This window comes from Fusarium fujikuroi, chromosome FFUJ_chr05, assembly GCF_900079805.1.
Source record: "Fusarium fujikuroi IMI 58289 draft genome, chromosome FFUJ_chr05".
Lineage (NCBI taxonomy): Eukaryota > Fungi > Ascomycota > Sordariomycetes > Hypocreales > Nectriaceae > Fusarium > Fusarium fujikuroi.
In genome coordinates, this window is record NC_036626.1 from 4,046,064 (window position 1) to 4,065,724 (window position 19,661).

The 19,661-nt window shown below is 39.4% G+C and overlaps 4 protein-coding genes; 1 reads left to right on the forward strand and 3 right to left on the reverse strand.

The window, feature by feature from the left end:
• Nucleotides 1-676: 676 nt before the first annotated feature.
• FFUJ_08028 (uncharacterized protein) lies at nucleotides 677-1,004 on the reverse strand (the record flags this gene model as incomplete). XM_023578348.1 has 2 exons in its annotated part: nucleotides 677-780; nucleotides 854-1,004. 2 exons carry the CDS (start codon nucleotides 1,002-1,004, stop codon nucleotides 677-679), a joined length of 255 nt encoding a protein of 84 aa, XP_023431172.1.
• Nucleotides 1,005-1,612: 608 nt separating this feature from the next.
• Nucleotides 1,613-6,314, forward strand: FFUJ_08029 (probable ABC1 transport protein; the record flags this gene model as incomplete). XM_023578349.1 has 5 exons in its annotated part: nucleotides 1,613-2,324; nucleotides 2,372-3,411; nucleotides 3,462-4,388; nucleotides 4,435-5,487; nucleotides 5,541-6,314. The coding sequence occupies 5 exons, from the start codon at nucleotides 1,613-1,615 to the stop codon at nucleotides 6,312-6,314; spliced, it is 4,506 nt and encodes a 1,501-aa protein (XP_023431173.1).
• A 979-nt stretch (nucleotides 6,315-7,293) lies between these two features.
• Nucleotides 7,294-9,783, reverse strand: FFUJ_08030 (uncharacterized protein; the record flags this gene model as incomplete). XM_023578350.1 has 3 exons in its annotated part: nucleotides 7,294-8,179; nucleotides 8,235-8,942; nucleotides 8,996-9,783. 3 exons carry the CDS (start codon nucleotides 9,781-9,783, stop codon nucleotides 7,294-7,296), a joined length of 2,382 nt encoding a protein of 793 aa, XP_023431174.1.
• An 855-nt stretch (nucleotides 9,784-10,638) lies between these two features.
• On the reverse strand, nucleotides 10,639-12,343 carry FFUJ_08031 (related to pisatin demethylase; the record flags this gene model as incomplete). XM_023578352.1 has 5 exons in its annotated part: nucleotides 10,639-10,752; nucleotides 10,798-11,281; nucleotides 11,325-11,450; nucleotides 11,503-12,046; nucleotides 12,085-12,343. The coding sequence occupies 5 exons, from the start codon at nucleotides 12,341-12,343 to the stop codon at nucleotides 10,639-10,641; spliced, it is 1,527 nt and encodes a 508-aa protein (XP_023431175.1).
• Between the last annotated feature and the right edge of the window lie 7,318 nt (nucleotides 12,344-19,661).

Consider the following 19,661-nt stretch of genomic DNA (forward strand, 5'->3'; position numbering starts at 1 on the left):
CTCACGTCAATTGATCACCTGCAACCCTTGAAAAGCGGGCTGCTGTATGATTGGGCTCTGGCGGGTGATCCCTGTAAATCACCCCTGTAATGGCTTTGCTGATGGAGGGTCAGATCTGTCCGAGTAACTCAAAGGCCCCAGGTTTTTTACGTTTTCGCATTTCGGTTTCGCTATGCTAAACGAGAAGACGGGCGTTTGAACAAGTAGGCTTGGATAGAGATTTTATAAGTATCTGATGGTCTTGTATAAAGAGGGATCGAGAGTAGTAATTATCTCTTACCTCAGTAACTGAGACATTGCAAAAGAGAATTGGGTATCGTCATAAATGCAGGCGAGTCGTCCATCAATAACTGCCAAAAGGTCCATCCCCAAAGAAAGACCTCAACGCCCATAAAGACAAAGCCCAATTGCAAAAGAACTGGTCTCAGAGAACCAGAAACTTCATACCAGGAAGACTTCAATGTCAAACAACGACCGCCCGACCATCCGTGTTTTCATAGAAAATTGATTCGCGAAGAGAATGACTCCAGGTATCCATCAATTTGCTCTAGTAGGCGACGGCTCTCTGCTTCTTTTCCTTTTCAAATCTTCGCCGTCGTGTAAGCTCAGTGGTGACTGCTCGCGCTGATTTGGCGGACTATGCTCTGGCGTTGGAAGTCTTATGCAAGTGCAATGCCTAAGAAGTTCTTCGCATCTCGCAAGCCTTTCGAGAAGATCTTGATTCGGACGCCTGCGCTTCCTTGGCGGAGCTGGCGAACTTGGAGTGCAGACTGTTTTGAGCTATTGAGCAGTCAGTACCAGGACTATTGGGACTTGTTAGAGCGGATTACCCTTATGCAATTCGAACACGGACTCTTCCGATCGCATTTCTTTTTCCTCTGTTGGCAGAGCACACATGACAGCACTCTCTTGCCCGCCTTCTTTGGTTCCGAGTCCATCGATGTGTTTGTAACTGTAGGGCTCAAGTCCGTAGACTCATCCCGATGCGAAGCAGGACTCGACATTTTCGTATGAAATTTACGACAATTATCTTTCTTACAATATTTCAACTTACATCTCATGAGACGTAGATGTCGACTTTAAAAGCATGTAGCTCAAACTCTAACCCTAGAGGACTAGGGTAAAGACGATTGGGTAACAGATCATGCAACAAATCCATGGCGGAAAATGGGGTGCCACACTCGGGCAGTCGGGCTCGACACTCATCCCGAGAGCTCCCCACAACTTCCCGAGGTCAGGGGTTGACATACCAGGATATTGGAACCTGGAGATGCGGATAATTCTGGTCAACATGCGACTCGGAAGACGCAATCTGTCAAGAGTCCGCTTGGCCGACTTAAAAGGACTGTGCGGTTTATGTGTTCATTATCACGATACTGAAGTTTTATTCCCAGCAGTTCGTTTCAGTTTTTCGTATTAGAAATTCTTTTGATATGAGAGGCTGCAGCATTGGAGATCAGATCATTATGAGTCCACTCGCATACAAGTCGCTTGTACTCAATTTCTGATTTCTGAAGCTCAAAACTCTTGACTTATACTATCTCTATTAAGAAGCGAGTAATAAAAATACCCCATAGCACCCCAGAAGACACAAAGTTCTGGCAGATCAATCATGGCATCGACTTATATGGGCGGCACATCCGTCCAGCCAGCACCACTGCCGGGACTAGGACCAAATGTGACAGCAAACAATCAGACTACTGCTTCAGCTCACGAGCCTCATACACCCGTGAATCCAAGTTCAGATACAACTCCTACCAACTATTCTCAAGACCACGTTGCTTCCAAGGACGAAGCACCAGCCAAATCCACCACAGAAGATGAAGAAGACTCGGAACTCGAGCGCAGACACAGTATTGTCCGTGACTTGGCACGCCAGTATACCAACCAGAGTCAGATGTCTGCTATCAGTGGCAACCCCTTCACAGCAGATGAAAACAGCCCCTTGAACCCCAGAAGCGACAAGTTCAGAGCTTTGGCGTGGGCAAAGGCCATTTCGAAATTGCACAGTGAGACTGGCTTTACTAATCGAAAAGCTGGTGTTTGTTATCAGAACCTCAATGTGTTTGGGTATGGCCAACCCACGGATTATCAAAAGAACGTGGCCAATATCTGGCTTGACGTCGCTTCACTCCCACGGCAGCTGATGGGGTATGGAAAGACTAGGATCGACATCATCCGAGACTTTGATGGAGTCGTCAAGAACGGAGAGATGCTCGTGGTATTAGGGCCGCCTGGATCTGGCTGTTCAACATATCTCAAGACAATTTCCGGCGAGACAAGCGGTATCTACATCAACGATGATGCATACTTCAACTACAGGGGTAAGTCACCAAGCTCTTCAGATTCTGGACTGGCTGAACATCGCCAGGCATAACGGCCCATGAGATGCACACCCGCCATCGCGGAGAAGCAATCTACACCGCAGAAGTAGACGTGCACTTCCCCCACCTCACAGTCGGCGACACCCTCGACTTCGCCGCCCACGCCCGCGCCCCACGCTCCATCCCCGGCGACATCGACCGCGAGACCTTCATCTCGCACTCCCGCGACGTGGTCATGGCCATGTTCGGCATAAGCCACACGGTAAACACAAAAGTCGGAAACGAGTACGTCCGCGGCGTGTCCGGCGGCGAGCGCAAACGCGTCACCATCGCCGAAGCATCCCTCAGTGGCGCACCGCTGCAGTGCTGGGATAATAGTACGAGAGGTCTTGATTCAGCGAATGCGGTCGAGTTTTGTAAGACGTTGAGGCTGCAGACGCAGATGTCTGATACGGCGGCTATGGTCTCGATATATCAGGCTCCGCAAGCTGCTTATGATATTTTTGACAAGGTTCTTGTGTTGTATGAGGGGAGGCAGATCTTCTTTGGCGGGACAAAAATGGCGAAGCCGTATTTTGAAGATCTGGGGTTTGAGTGTCCTGCTCGACAGACGGTGCCTGATTTCTTGACGTCAATGACAAGTCCGCAAGAGCGAATCATACGAAAGGGGTTTGAAGGTCGCGCACCGAGAACACCAGATGAATTCGCAGCGGCGTGGAAAGCCTCCCAAGCCAACTCCCTCCTCCAACGAGAGATCGAAGAGTATAAACGCGACTTTCCGATAAATGGACCTGAAGCAGAGGAGTTTCGAGCGAACCGACGCGCAGCGCAGGCTAAGAATCAGCGGAAGAAGAGCCCCTACACGCTGAGCTACTGGCAGCAGACAAAGCTCTGTGTCTGGCGGGGCTTTAAGCGCTTGGTTACGGATCCGACTATAACGCTGACGCAGTTGTTTGGGAATTTCATCATGGCGCTGATTGTGGGGAGTGTGTTTTATAATATCAATCAGACGACTTCTAGCTTTTTCCAGAGGGGGGCTTTGCTGTTTTTGGCGTGTTTGTCTAATGCGTTTTCTAGTGCTCTTGAGGTACGCTCATCAATCTTTATCTTGTTCCGAGCGTTGGCTAACAGTTTTAGATTCTTACGTTGTATGCTCAACGACCCATCGTTGAGAAGCACGATCGCTACGCCCTGTATCATCCCTCGTCTGAAGCAGTGGCCTCTATGCTCTGCGACATGCCCTACAAGATCCTCAACGCCTTCACGTACAATCTCACACTATACTTCATGACCAACCTCCGCCGAGAACCCGGTCCCTTTTTCTTCTTCCTTTTCATCACATTCCTCGTCACGCTCTGCATGTCCATGATTTTCAGAACAATTGCTTCTGCGTCGCGAACACTCTCGCAAGCTATGGTCCCAGCTGCTCTGCTCATCCTCGCATTGGTCACCTTCACAGGCTTCGTTATCCAGATTGATTATATGCTCGGTTGGTGCCGATGGATCAACTACGTCAATCCGCTTGCGTATGCGTTTGAGTCGCTTATGGTGAATGAGTTTCACAACCGCAAGTTTGAGTGTAACTTGTTTATTCCTACGTATCCGGATGCAGCGCCTGAGAACCGCGTTTGTTCGACTGTTGGGGCTGTTCAGGGCGAACCTATGGTTTCAGGGGACAGGTACATCAACTTGTCGTTCTCATACTACCATGCGCATAAGTGGCGAAACGTTGGGATCGTCATTGCTTTTACGCTTCTTTTCCTTGCGACTTACATGTTCTTTGCTGAAACTGTCAGCGCAAAGAAGTCAAAGGGAGAGGTCCTTGTTTTCCGTCGAGGACACAGACTTGCGAGGAACAGAGTCGATGCTGAGTCTAGTCCAGCGGGTCGTGTGGCTATCACGGAGAAAGAAGGCTATGGAGAAGGACAGCCGTCAAACTTCAAGTCAACGAGTGTTTTTCACTGGAATAATGTGTGCTACGATATCAAGATCAAGAGCGAAAACAGGCGCATTCTTGACAACGTAGCCGGATGGGTCAAGCCTGGTACAATGACAGCTCTAATGGTAATCCCCCCGTCTAACTCATTTCTTTCCATACTAACAAGCCCAGGGCGTCTCAGGAGCCGGCAAAACAACACTCCTCGACTGTCTCGCGGACCGCACAAGCATGGGCGTCATCCACGGCGACATCCTCGTCGACGACAAACTCCGCGACGCCTCCTTCCAGCGCAAAACAGGCTACGTCCAGCAACAAGACCTACACCTATCCACAACAACAGTCCGCGAAGCCCTCAACTTCTCCGCTATAATGCGGCAGCCGAAACACATACCGGTGAAGCAGAAGATCGCATACGTTGATGAAGTCATCAAAATGCTAGACATGCAGGACTACTCTGAAGCAGTCGTTGGTGTTTTGGGCGAGGGCTTAAATGTGGAACAGCGGAAACGCTTGACGATCGGTGTTGAACTCGCTGCGAAACCGCCAGTTTTGTTATTTGTTGATGAACCGACCTCGGGATTGGATTCACAGACTTCATGGGCTATTCTGGACCTGTTGGAAAAGCTGGCTCGTAGTGGACAAGCTATCCTCTGCACTATCCACCAACCATCAGCCATGCTCTTCCAGCGCTTCGATCGCCTACTCTTCCTAGCGAGCGGAGGAAAAACGGTGTACTTCGGAGACGTCGGCGATCATAGCCGCACAATGACGCAGTATTTCGAATCTCACGGTGCAGAGCCATGCCCCCTTGAAGCAAACCCCGCAGAATGGATGCTCGAAGTAATCGGCGCAGCGCCAGGCTCCGAGACAGATCTCGACTGGCCGCAGATCTGGAGGGATTCCTCCGAGTTCGCTGAGGTCCAGAAACACTTGCAGGAACTATCTCATCATAGGGTTGAGAAGAGTCAGGATGAAGATCCGCATTTGTACGATGAGTTTGCTGCTACGTTTACGACGCAGTTGAAGTACGTGACCACGCGAGTGTTCGAGCAGTATTGGAGAACGCCTTCGTATATTTACTCCAAGGCGGCGCTGTGTACGCTCGTGGCCTTGTTCATTGGCTTTTCGTTTTATCAGGCGCCTAACACGGCGCTTGGGCTGCAGAATCAAATGTTTGCGATTTTTCAGGTCTTGACTGTCTTTGGCCAACTCACGCAGCAACAGGTAAGCCAAACTTCCTCAAATCTAACCTAAAATTAGCAAGACTGACTGTTTAGATGCCGCATTTTGTCATTCAAAGAGATCTGTACGAAGTCAGAGAACGGCCCTCGAAAACGTACAGCTGGCAGGTCTTCATCCTAAGTCAGATCATCGTCGAAATCCCATGGAACACCCTCATGGCTGCGATTATGTACTTCTGCTGGTACTACCCCATCGGTCTCTACCGCAACGCCGAACCCACCGACGCCGTAGCTGAGCGCGGCGCCCTGATGTTTCTTCTGTTCCTCGTCTTCATGCTCTTCACCTGCACCTTCACCGATTTCATAATCGCAGGGTGCAGTTCAGCTGAAACAGGAGGAAACATCGCCAACCTGCTTTTCATGATGTGTCTCATCTTCTGCGGTGTTCTCGCGCCACCGGATAGTTTCCCCAAGTTCTGGATCTGGATGTATCGCGTCAGTCCGTTTACATACCTTATATCAGCCATTTTGTCCACCGCTGTGGCGAATACAGAAGCTGTCTGTGCACAAAACGAATATGTTGTTTTTCCACCGCCAGAGGGAAAGACATGCGGGGAGTACATGCAGGCGTATATCAAGAGCGCGGGGGGATATCTTGTGGATGAGAGCAGTAACAGTACATGCACGTATTGTACCATTGGGGATAGTAATGTGTTTTTGGCGCGGGTTCAGTCGCACTATGATGAGCGGTGGAGGAATTTTGGCTTAATGTGGGTTTATATCATCTTTAATGTTTTTGCGGCTTTAGCGTTGTACTGGCTTGTTAGAGTCCCGAAGAACAAGAAGGGAGAGAAGGAGAAGAAAGAGTGAGAGGCGTTGTTGGGGGATCGACTTTCTTGTTTCTTTGTATCATATGATTACTATTTGAAAGGTTACTTGATAGCGCACTTGTCGTAATCGCTACTCCTTCATAATACCAATGCCGGTGGCCTTGTTTAGGTGGTCCTTGATTTCACTCCCTACGGTTCACCAGGTACTTGCATCAAGGATTATGCGCCTGTACCTAAGTACGTGTCCAAAGCTCCACGACCTCCTGAGATACTTTCAGGATGCCATGAAAACACATTCCGTCAATTCCCGTATGAGGACGCCATTGCTGACGCTGACGAGGTAAATTGGAGAAGCTCGGAGCATTGCTATCTAGGATTGTAATCGCAACGCCAGATCCGGTAACATTTTGGAAGCCGCATTCATTTAATCTAATGTTGGCGTCAGCCTCACTGCCACTAGTAAAAAGCTTCATGGCGCAGTGTGCCATGGCTTACGGGGGGTAGTTGAGAGTCGGGTCAAGGTACTGGTACCACTAGAATCCTAGTTGAGAGTTGTCGACAGGAGAGTCGGGATCATGGCTCGCTGTAGCATCTAGGACTGTCTTGTCACCGGATTTGACATGCCGCCGGATGTAATCGTGCCCTCTGTGGCCATTGGCAATGGGAACTGGAGAATAACTCGCGCTAGCAAAACCATGCGTGGATGCTCAGTATGTACGGGTATAAGCAGTTTGATTCACCGATAAGCGCTAGCTACCGAGGAATACCACTGACTCTGTCCAGAAACAGTCGGTGGTGCGCTGGCAAAGGCGAGAGCCTCCTAGAACAATGCGCGCGGCACTTGGTTAAACTTGACGGTGAGAGGACAAATTTCTGGGTCATGGTTCAATTCGTGGCACTACTACATACGTGTAAATGTGCTCAATTCCATCTACCATGGCAAGGTTCTCGATCTTAGCTACCTAGCAACACTTGCCTGTTGTTCATTAAGACAATCTTCACGCGAGAGCATTCCAACATCAGGTTCGCTCCGCCTTGTTGCCAGTAGCCGGCATGATATCCCACATCGAATCCCCCTCACCAACAATGATCGAGTACGCTACCTGAGCATAATGCTCAGCGACAGGCACCAAGTACGGGTTGATCTCTTCGTAGCACTCAATCAACTGGAAGAAGAGCCACGGGATGTGATGTTCCATCATTCCCCACTGCTTGACTTCAAAACGAGCCTGTGCACTACCGTCATCCGGCGGAGTTGCAAGAATGACAAAGCCCATGGTCTCAAGAGCCTTGATGAGCATTTCAGCAGCCCCGACAAAATCTTCATCCTGACGACAGCGAATTCCGACGTAGGCATAAAGTTGGGCGATGCACCAGCGGATCTGCTTGGCGGGTTTGCCAGAGTAGGTCTTCTCGACAACACGCAGAAGCTTAGTGGCCTTGTCAAGGTCGAATTCCTGATCGGAAGGCAGCTGCTTGTGGAATTCTTCGCTGAGCTCTTTACGCTGAACGCGAACAGCCTCGGTGGTCTTGAGTCGGTCCTTGCACAGTTCACAATCACATTTGAATCCCCATTTGGCCAAGCCCTTCTGAACATCCTGGTATGACTCCGAGTCAGTAGATGGGCGGTAAGGGAACGTCAACTCGGTGTCGGCCGGTATGTCTCGCGCCGCGCGGATGATGGCCATGTCGCCGATGAATGAGCGGCGGCAGTTGCCAACACAAGAGTGGTTGATGCGAGCGACGAGAAGCCAGACACCGACGGAGGTGAAGAGAGGCCTCTCACGGGTGGAGGCGCAGACTTCGGGGGCTGGGTTGCCGCCCCAGACGTTGTTGCCACAGAAGTCGCGAGTGGATCGTGGGGCACCGAAGGAATTGAGAGAAAGGATCTTCTCGACAAGGAAACTGCGATACCAGATTAACAAGTGTTCCATCGGGAACCAGGGGCAAGTCAACTTACGAATCAACAACAGGACGTCCATCCGCCTCGGTAGCTGTTACCGGTTTATACTTCCCATGGTGTAGCTGGGTAAAGGCAGAGAGAGCTTCTGGATCATGGTACAACTTCTGAACAACCTTGGGCCAGAGATTCGCCGATGCACCAGACGTCAGGCGCTTGGTGTTGAAGTTGACCATGTGGGTGCATTTTTCCATGACTCGGGTCTCGTCGATGAATGAGTACTCAAAGGCCTTCTCAACGAGGAGTAAGTCGCCCGCCTTGACAGCCTTGGTGGTGAACAGACCGCGACCGCGACCAGGCGACTCCCGAATCTCAACAGGCTTCGAGTAGGTGGCGCAATCAATCAAGGGAGCTCCCTTGGCTGCCTTGGCAGTCTCATACATCTTCTTGAAGTTGTATTTACCCGTGTGCTGCTCTGTCAGTCGTGTCTTGACAGAAAGAAGAGTTGTCTCGGCCGCCTTGCTGTCAGGAGACTTGTCCAGGAGGTCGATGAGCATGGCTTCGCAATCTTCGAACCGCTTCAGTTTGTAGAGGGCGGTGGCATGACGGAACAAAGCCTTCTCCGTAGGCGCCTCGGGGTCATAAGCCCGGGTGGCATCTAGCAGTGCTTGGGCGGGTCGACCAAGCTTGAGGTTGGTGAGGGAGCGGTTGAGGTGGGCCAGCTGCTTGTCTTGGGGAGTCTCGGCGACATCGAGGGCTTCAGAGTACCTGCAGTTCACAATATTAGCTATGAGTGAGTTGAAGGAGGATGGGCGACTGACGAGTGATGAGCTTCTGCCCAATTCTTGTTGCGAAAGGCCTTGTTGCCGTGATCGCGGTGGCCATGACTGGTCTTGTCGTCTCGGCATGGGTCAACTTTCCATGCCTCCGGGATTCGCCCATCGCCATGGCGCACGGGAATGATGTCGCCCGGGTGGTCGACTCTCAGCGAGTAGTAAAGCTGGGGAATCTGAGAGAAATTCGGGGAGATGGTGTCATTAACCCGCTGAAAGAAAGGGTTCTTGACGATGCACACGTGATAGTCCAACATGGTCCAGTTGCAGGAGATTTCCTTCTCCAAGGGCTGGTGATACAGCTTGAGCAAGACAGCTGTACCCGCTTGATCCTCAACGATGAACATGATAGCCTCATGACGGTCGATAGTCGACAACTTGTGGAGGAAAACCTTTGATCCCCAATGATGAGTTTCAAGACGCATCTCGGAGATGCTGATCGGCTTGAGATCCTTCTCAGGGATGGTACAAGGTGGATAAGGGGCTTCAACAGTGGTGATGGGGAGAACCTCCATTTGGTCTTCAACAAGCTTGGAGTTTGGAAAAGGGTAGTCACCTCCACAAACCATTCGGATAAATCCGCCAGAGGGGGATAAGCCGGGCGTGATCATGGCCTTGCCGAGTGCTCGGATCATGAAGGTTTTGTTGACGGTATCCTTGTCAGGATGGTCGGTCACAAGCTGGCCCTTGTTCTTTTGGGCCTCGGCGAGGGCCGTTTCGGTAGTCTTGACCCATTTGACCAAATTCGGGTCGAATGAACCGTCAAGGAGATCCATCGTGGTCGTGGCTGCGGCGTGATTCCGTGAACAGTATTGGTGATGCGAGGTAAAGAGCAATCGTAGAAGTGAAAGGATAAGAACGAAATTGCTGGTGACGAAAAGAGATGAGGACGTAGAGGTTGCGAGGGAGAGCAAGAGGTGGGGGGGATGAGATGGTGAAGAGACCTTAGGTGAGGTTAGGAAAGTCGCGGGCTGGGGTTGGACAGAATGGAAGGAGCGCTGAGGTGGTTGTCGGGTGGCAAGGCAACAATCTCTGTTCAGGTTGCAATGAATTCTCGCATCTTCCAGGGCAGGTGCATTGTAAGGCCGCAGCTTCTGGCAAACAAACAGCAACTGCCCGCACCAACAAACAGTGTCCGCAACTGCAAGCTGAATGCTTGGTTTTGGGCGTTGCACAAACAGGAATAGTGGAGTCAATCTGGCTGCTGTGTTAATGTTCACCTACAATAGATATGTGCTTGCCCGATTAGTCCCATTTTTGCTGCTGTCTCGCTTATGCTTAATTCCTTACGTTGCATCCAATGTTTCATCTGCCACATCCAATCCTGCCCGCTGCATCTCGCTACGGCTATCCGTACACTGCCCAAAAACCATCCAATCCGACTGCATGTGCACCTAGATACTTAGTTATTGTAGAACAAATCAAGCAAGGTGATGGCTGAGGTTGTTCTGGATTGCAGAGGACGTTTATTATTGTATACGTATTTTGGAGGTATCCAGCTACAAACACAGTGATCTGAGCAAACGCAATTGGAAGTAAACTATCATGGTGCATACAGGAACCCAGCGAGTCCATTGCGGTCCGTCCATTGTACATGTCTCCGTAGCCGTGATCAGATGACCCTTGACAATTCAATCTCTGCGGTGAACGCGAACCATGAGCTCAGACTGTGAGAAAATGCCACAATTAAACACAGTCCAAGGCTTGGTAGGATCACAAATCGTAAAGTCAAACCGTCTCAACAACTGCACAAAATTAGCCTCATCCTCCCTCATCATCAAAATACTTACCTCGACATAGATCTTGTTCAGCTCCATCAAAGCAACCGGTCTCCCCAAACACTGCCATCTTCCATAACTAAAGATCAACTCCAGCGCACTCTCCATCTCCCTCAACTTCTCACCCTTACTCTCCAGCCATCTCTCCGGCCGAAACTCTCCAGCATCAGAACCCCAGATATCCTCACGGCGGAATATTCCCCACGCGCAGTATCCTATTTTGGTGCCGCCAGGTATGAACTTTCCTTTCCAGGTGTCGCCTTGGGGAGGGACTTGTTTGGACATAAGACCTGCGACGGGGGGGAATATGCGGAGACCTTCTTTTATGACGGCTTGGAGGTAGGGGAGATCACGGCCGATGGAGTCGGGGATTATGGGTTCTGAGAAGTGGGTTTCTGAGATTTCAGTGCGGAGGGTGGTGTATACGAGGGGATTGGTGATGATGTAAAGCATGGTTGAGCGAATGGCTGTAGCTGTGGTATCTGAGCCCGCGACGCTGCGACTGTTAGCCAAGACACCAACTGACTCGAAGCACTTACATCTGCAACAGAATCTCCGACTCTGCTTCTTTCTGTGTGAGGCCATGAGCAACAAAAGACCCAAGCATATCTTTCTGAACCTTTTTATCTGGTCCAAATCGCTCAGCCGTGACCTGTTTCGCAATCCTTCAATCCGTCAGCACCTTCACCCAAGTCAATTAAACACCATGATACTGACCCCATCAACTTTCCAAACCCAAGCCTATCCTTCTCCGACGGCAAAAGGCTTTTGAATAGTGGCGAACTCAAAATCTTGACCAGCCACGGAATGACTGTTGTCACCATGACAGCGGGCAGCGTCTCCTCCGTGATCTGGATATACTTGTACACATCCGAATCCGTCTCCAGAAACCCAAACGGCTCACCAAACGCCAGGTCCGAAATGACATCTAGAGTGAAAAACTGCGCGCGCCGACCAAAATCAACGGGTTTTTTCTCATCGGCGTATTTTCCCAATAAGTTCATGAAGGAGAGTATGTTCTTGTCGATCTTTGGTTCGAGATTCTCTACTTCGCGACCGCCGTAGCCAGCTGACATTTTAGAGCGCAGCTTGAAATGCTCGTCCTCGTCGCGCCATGAGAGAATGTTGTTGTTTCCGGGATCGAAGCGCATGCCGTCGTACCAATCTGATCGACGATACTCGGTTCGTACGTTAAGGATATGGCGCATTAGTTCTGGATCGTCGGTGAGAAGATCATTGGGTCCGACTCGGGCGATTGAGCCTGTTGAGATTGTAAGCTTGCGATGGCGATGCGATTACTGGATAATTTGCCGTATTGTTTTGTCACCTCCCAGAAGTCGAGGTATGCTCTTCCACCACCGACTTTCTTGATTAACCACCATTTTGAGAGGGCTGCTAGGCGAGGGCCCTTAAATTCGCGCAGGCGGTTGTACTGTCGCCATGTTGAGAGGGCGGACCAGAGTGTCAGGAAGACTAGAAGCAGCCCTGCGATTGCGATCGATGGACGAACATCACCAGCCATTTCGCGCAAATGGCCCAGAAAAGAATCTGCAGCCATGATGGCACTGCCAAGAACAATCTTCAACAATTTGCGGTGGTTATATCACCAAGCGTTGAAGCTGTTGGTTCGCGCGAACAGTTTGGATCAGGGACCAGCGGGCCGAACCCGTGGGGACTTGGCTTTACAAAAAGAAACAATTCTACAGGCTCAAGAGGATCATTAATGTTCCCTTCCTTGCACTAGCATATGATCGTGCATTACATTGCGTCCATCCCCTCGGTAAGACAACGAATGCGAACGAAGCTGTCTTGTGTTCCAGCCCCTCCACAGCAGACTAAACTCAGCGCTAGACCTTCTAGACCACTAAACCCATCCTCTATCGTGCTACGGAGGTTTATACCAAAAGTCTTTGCCAGCAAGCAGGGATTAGCAACTACCCTTATAAACTTAAATAGGGTATCCCTACTAAATTTATTAACTATCTTCTATAAGTAATTTTTATACCATTCTTTCCCTCTTTAACTTATAAAGAAAATACTATATATAAAAATAGATATTATAATTTAGGCTTTAATAATAATATTAAAAGTGCCTTATAGAGAAGTAAAAACTATACCTTAAATCTATTTTCTTACTAATATCTCTAAATATATAATTAATAAGATATATTTTTATATAATTAAAAGAGGCTTTAAGTTTAATAAATATCCCCTTAAGCTTATTAATATTTAGCTTAAAGATAGTTCTTAATTAAAATAGCCTTTAAAGTAAATTAATAAAAATTACAGCCTAATTATTATTAAGGTTAATATAGATTAATTTAGTAGAAAAAAAATATTTATTAATATCTTTATTAAGCTTAGTAATTAAGGCATTAAGATTTTAGTAATATCTATTAGTAAAATCCTTAAATTAATAAAATATAAGAAAATAAAGCTAATAAAAAAGCCTAAATTAATTATAGTAATAAAAAAAGAGCGCCTAAAATAGTATATTACTTATAAAGATTAAACCCTTAAAGATTAAAAAGCTATAATTTAGTTAGATAAGACTTCTATAATGCTTTTTTATTATTGCAATAGCTATTATATTTAAAGGCAGCCTAAAAAGCAATTTCTCTATAGCTATATTTATAAGAGATAGAAAGGCTTTAGTAAGTTTATATTTTAGGCCTGCTTTTTATATAATAAAAAAGGTCTTTATTATTACTAGTCTTTAGAGACCTTAAAAGAGAAAAAAGAAGCTAAAGAGGCAATATAGGTAATAAATAAAGAGCTTAAGCTAGTTATAAAAGAGAAATAAAAGCTTAAAAATAAAATAAGAAGGCTAGGGCTTTATAACCTATTAGGTAAAAAGCCTATATAGTCTTAAAATAAGGCTAATAAGAGAGAGAAAAAAAGGCAGTATTAACTAGTAATAATACTGTATTAAAATCCTAATTTTTAAATTACTTTCTTTTATAAAAGAATATAAAAAGGAAAGATTAAATACCTTTATATAAAAAGATTAAGCTTTTAGTTATAAATACTATATTGTGATAGTTATAATAAGCATTCCAGGGTAAGAGGTCTAGCCTTATTGGTGGGGTCAGAAGGCTATCTATAGTAATAGATATAAAGAGATAGATTCCCTTTAATATTTTAGTTTTAATATGCTTTTTTAGACTAAATTTTATACTTTTTATCTTTATATTTAATATTATTAAACTGATTACTTAATTACCTATTTAATAATAAAGATCCTATTTTAATTAAACTTTTATAGCTATATATATTTAGCTTATAATTAAGGCTATTAGAAATTATTATCTTTTTATAGTCTTTTTTTTATTATTACTTTTTACCTTTAAATTAGTCTTTAAAACCTAGAAAATTCTTTTTATTAATAGTTACTACCTAAAGGGATTTTAGAACTAACTAATTAAATAGAAAGGAGGGCACTTTTATATTACTAAAAGTTATAGATATATTAAAGAAGGAAGGCATTAAAATAAGAAGATATAAGGCAAAAGGCTATAATAATAATAATAATAAAATAATAACTTACTTATAGAAGCTATAGATAGTAATAAATCTTTTAGTTTTTAAGCTAAAAGTAATAATATTAAATATCTTATAAGTATAAAGGGCAATACTATAATTATAGAATTAAGATTATTTTATACTTTTATTTTATAGGATAAAGATTTTGCGTTTTAATGAATAGAAGGGAATGGCCTTAACCTAATAGTATTATAATATAGCTATGGTATCCTTAAGGGATGCCTACCTTAAGAATAAAGTTTTTTAGGGTTTTTATATTAAAATTAAGACTTAAAGAGCTATTTCTTTTAAGGAGGCTAAGATTAATAGTATTTTAGAATTTTAATAAAATACCTTTTAGAATTACTTAATTAAAAGGTCTTTAAGAGTAGTATTATAAGATATTTTTATATTAATAGTATTTTAAACCTTTATAAAAGACCTGGCTATTATAATAATAATTAAGATAATAGTTTTATAGAGGATAGATAAAAGGGATATTCCTTTAATCTTTTATAAAAAGGAGGTATTTATAGAAAACTTATAAAGATATTTTAAATTAATTAATTAATTAATACTTACTATAATAAGCTTATTTAATACTGCTTTAACCTTTAAGGATATAGGAATTTAATTTATAAAGTCTATAATTTTGCTAATTTAGGCTAGCAGTATGATTATAGCCCTTATTATAACTGATAATTAATTCTATATCTTTATTAGAGTATTTTATAAATAGTGTAGAGGGTATACTATTATTAATTAAGTTTCTTTATATAAAGAAACCTTTTTTAGGGAGAATATTATAGAGTATTTTTATTACTTTAAGTGTTATATAGATAATGCTAATATTTTATTAAAGAAATATATTATAACCCTTAAGACCTTTACTATAAAGTCTTTTATAGGTGATATTTATTGTGCCTGTAAAGGATATATATAAGAGGAAGCTAAAAAGAACCTAAAGGAGATCTTTATAGCTAAAGATAATATAGCTATAAATAGCCTTAAAGCTAGGCTTAAGAAACTTAATTAAGAATGGCTTTTTAATAATTACCCTTAAATAATTAAATAGTTAACTTACTATTAATTTAAGTTTAAGAAATTTAAAAAGGAATATAAATTAATAACTATTTAGTTTAAGAATGTCCTTAATATAATTTATTAGGATATTTTAGATAAGGTCTTTCTATAGTATAAAAAAGGGTAGGATAATATATAAAATATATTTTATAGCTAATTTATTTAAATAATTAGATTAATTATTAGTAATAAAATTACTAAAGCTAACAATTACTAATATTTAGAAAAAGATAAAAAAGATAGGCTTTAAGATTAGGCTTAAGAGATCTTAAAGTTAAAGGCAGTAGTAAAAGTACCTACTAAAATAATCCTAAAGAAAGATTAAAAGTCTATAGTAAATACCTTAATAGATAAATTAATTGCCTTATTTAAGGAAATATAAGTTAACTTAACTAAAGAAATAAAGAATAAAATTAAAAAGATATTTAAGATACTTTAAGTATAGATAGATAAAAAGCTTATAAACTAAATAATAAGCTAGCTTTAGTATATAACCATTTAAATATATTTAGTAGTTATAGATTTAACTAATTAGACTAAAGAAGAGTTTAATATATATATTAATATAAATTATATTAATTAGGGCTAATAATATTTATATTAGTATTATATTAAGAAGGGCTATTTCTTAAAAGGGTGTTATAATTTAGAATTTAATAGAAAGAATAGTATAGCTAATTATAATATATTAAGTAGTATAGCCTAAATAGGTTATTATAAAAAGCCAGTTTTAAGCTATTTAATTTATAAGGTAAAAGCCAATTTTAGCATTAAAAAACTAATCTATATTTAGATTTTATACTTTTTTAAGTCCTTCCTTTATAGAAATACTAAATATATAATTATATATAATAATATAAAAATTAGTTAAAATATAGAAAGAAAGGTCTTAAATACTATTTAGAAATATCTAAATAAAAAGCCTAATTTTAATCTCTATAAACTCCTATATGCCTACCCTAGCGGTAATACCTACTTGCCAGTAAATATTATAAATAGAATATATAATAATACTTAGCCTTAAGATATTAAATTAATTTAAATAAATTTTATTATATTTAATAAATACCTAAATATAATACTAAATAATTAAAAGTTTAGGCTTTTTAAGATTTAAATTTTTAATATTAATATAAATATAAATACTAAAAAGTAAGTTTATATTAAAGATAAAGAGGAAGTTTAGGCTATAGAAATCCTAAAGAGATAAACTATAGAAAAAGATTTAGGGAGTTTTAATCTTTTTAGGTAGAAAAAGAGACTTAAAAAATTAGATAATTTTAAGGCTTATTAAAACTAAATTTATATTTAAATAAAGGTAGATATCTATTTTAAGAAGATTAAATTAACTATTTCTAATATAGTAATACTTAACCTATAGCTAGGTAAAGAGATTACTAAAAGAATAAAGGATATAGTAAATAGCATTATTAAGGTTTTATACTAAATAGTTAAGGATATAAAAACTAATTAAAATACTTTTTAAATTACCTTAACCTTTATAAATGCAATTTAGTTTATAAGCTAAAATTATAAAAAGAATTACTAAAATTTAATAAAAGAAATATCTAAGATTAATATTAATATTAATACTATTTACTTTAAGATTAATAATAAAGATATAATTAATTAATTAGATAGATATATTTAAAGCAGTAAAGAATAGAAGTTAATAAAAGGGAAATATATAATTATTAAAAATAAAGGTATTTTTTATAAAACTTAATAAATAGTCTAAACTATTAATTAAAGTATAATACTGCAGTTAATTAATAATAAAAAATTAAAAAATTTAATAGTAAATAACTTTAACTTAAACCTTTACTTTTAAAATGGTAATAAATTAATAATATAAAGGCAGAAGCTGCCTAAAATTATAGTTAGGCTTAATAATCTAGATAGTTATATTATAAAAGCTATAGTTAATACTAGATCTAAAGGGAATATTATCTCTAAAAAAGTTATAAAGGACTGTAAGCTAAAGATAATTAATATTAAAGCTATAATAATATCTTATATAGGCAATAAGCTTAAGATAATAGGCTAAATAGATATTAAGATATATTTAGTAAATATTTAAGTCTTTTAGTAGTTCTTTATTATTTTAACTAAAGTAATAGTACTTTTTATTTTAAAAATGCCTTTTATAAAATTAATATAAATAACATTTAATTATTTACTATAAAATAGATTAATACTATTAATTTACTGGCTAGGTAATATAAAGTTTATTACTTTTATAGTAAAATTAATTAAGTAAGAGTTAATATAGATTAAAACTAAAGGATTAATTAATTTAAAATAAATATTAATTTTATTATTAAGCTAGAAGTTAAGGATATATTAGGCTTAAAAGAGAATAATATCTTATTATTAATTAAGGCAATAAACTATAAATCTATAGATAAGGTTATTAAGTTAATTACTAAAAAAGAGATAAAGTAATATAAAGAGATCTTTAGAGCTGCTTTTAATAAAATTAAATAGTATATAGATAGAGCTATTAAGAAAAGAAAGAAAGAAAAATAGGGTATAAATAAGGATAAAAAGGTAGCTAATATTATAGTTAATATAATATATAAATAAAAGGGGGTAAAGATCTATTTTATAAATAATATACCTTTAGATAGTTTTATTTTAAATAGTAACCCTTTTTAAAAGGAGAAGAAATAGGCTAAAATTAAGGATATATTAAATATTACAGTAAAGTATATTAAGTAAATTACCTTTAAGTTCTTTAAGATTAAGTAAGGTTATTAGCTAAAAAGAGAAAGGCTTTTAGTACTAAAGGATTAAATAAGTAGTATATTAATAGATATAGAACTAAATATATTCCTTAAGGTAATATATAATTAAGAGGTAACCTTAATATAAGACTTCTTAAAGTATAGATAGTTAGATTTAATTATTACTTTTCTATAAGTCCTAAAGGTAGTTCTATATAAAGTATAGTAAGTAAGAGATATCTTAATACTTAAAGGTTATAAGGTAATAGTTATTAGGCTATTAAAGAAGTGACTTATATATAGAGTATTAAAGGAATCCTATAGTATCTATTAGAATATTTAGTTTTTAGTTATTAAGAAAAATAGTAATTTCTATTTAATTAATTTTATAACTTTAATAAATAAGGTAACTATAAGGGATAGCTTATTATTGCTATATATAGATAAGTTTTTAGTAGATTTTACTATATATAAGATTATTTTATTATTAAATTTCTTTTTAAGATATAATTAATTTTCTCTTAATAAAAAGAGTTAAAATATAATTATATTTAATATACTAATAGGGCTATTAAGGATATATAGTTTACCTTAAAGAGTAATAAACTTAATGGCCTAGTTTATAAAAAATATTATTTATATCTTTAGAGACCTTATTTTAGAGGTCTATAAAGCTTTTTTTAATAATATTTATATTAAGGGATTAATTACTATCTATAATAAAGAATAAGTTATTTTAAGTATAAAAAGATATATTTTTAAATATTTAATTAATATTAATAAGGTTCTCTTTAATATTAAGCTATTAAGATATATTATTATAAAAGGAAAGTCTTAATTCTACTAAAAGATAATAATTATAGTAAGATACTTTTATAGTATATATAAAAGGGCACTTAATAATACTAAAGTAATTAAAATTATAAAATAAAAGAAATATATTAATATAGAGAAAATATAGTTATTTTTAGGAATTACTAAATACTATAGGTAATAGATTTATTACTTTATTTAAATTGCTAAATCCCTTATTAAGTTACTCTAAAAGGATATTAAGTTTTTATAGGGCTAGCTAGAGTAAAAAGTAATAGATATTCTAAAAGAGAAAATTATTTAATTACTTTTATTAATTACCTTTAATTATACTAAAAAGGTAAAGAAGGTAATCCTTATAGTTAATATAAGCTTAACTAGTTAGAGTATTATATTAATATAAGTTATTAAAGGGAAATACTATTTAATATAATTTAAGTTAGGGTTATAGAATAAGGCTAAGTCTATATATAATATAATAAAGAGAGAGTATTAAGTAGCATTATATATATTTTAAAGGTTAAAAGGGATAATATATAGCATTAAGTTTACTTTTAAGACTGATATATAAGTATTAGTATATTAATTAAATAGAAAAGTAAATAATATATTTAGGTTATTAATCTTATAATAGATTAACTACCTGCTTCTCTTTAATTTTAAAGTTTAATATATATTAGGACTAAAGAATAGGGTTATTAATAGACTATTATATAAGCTAGCTAGATTATT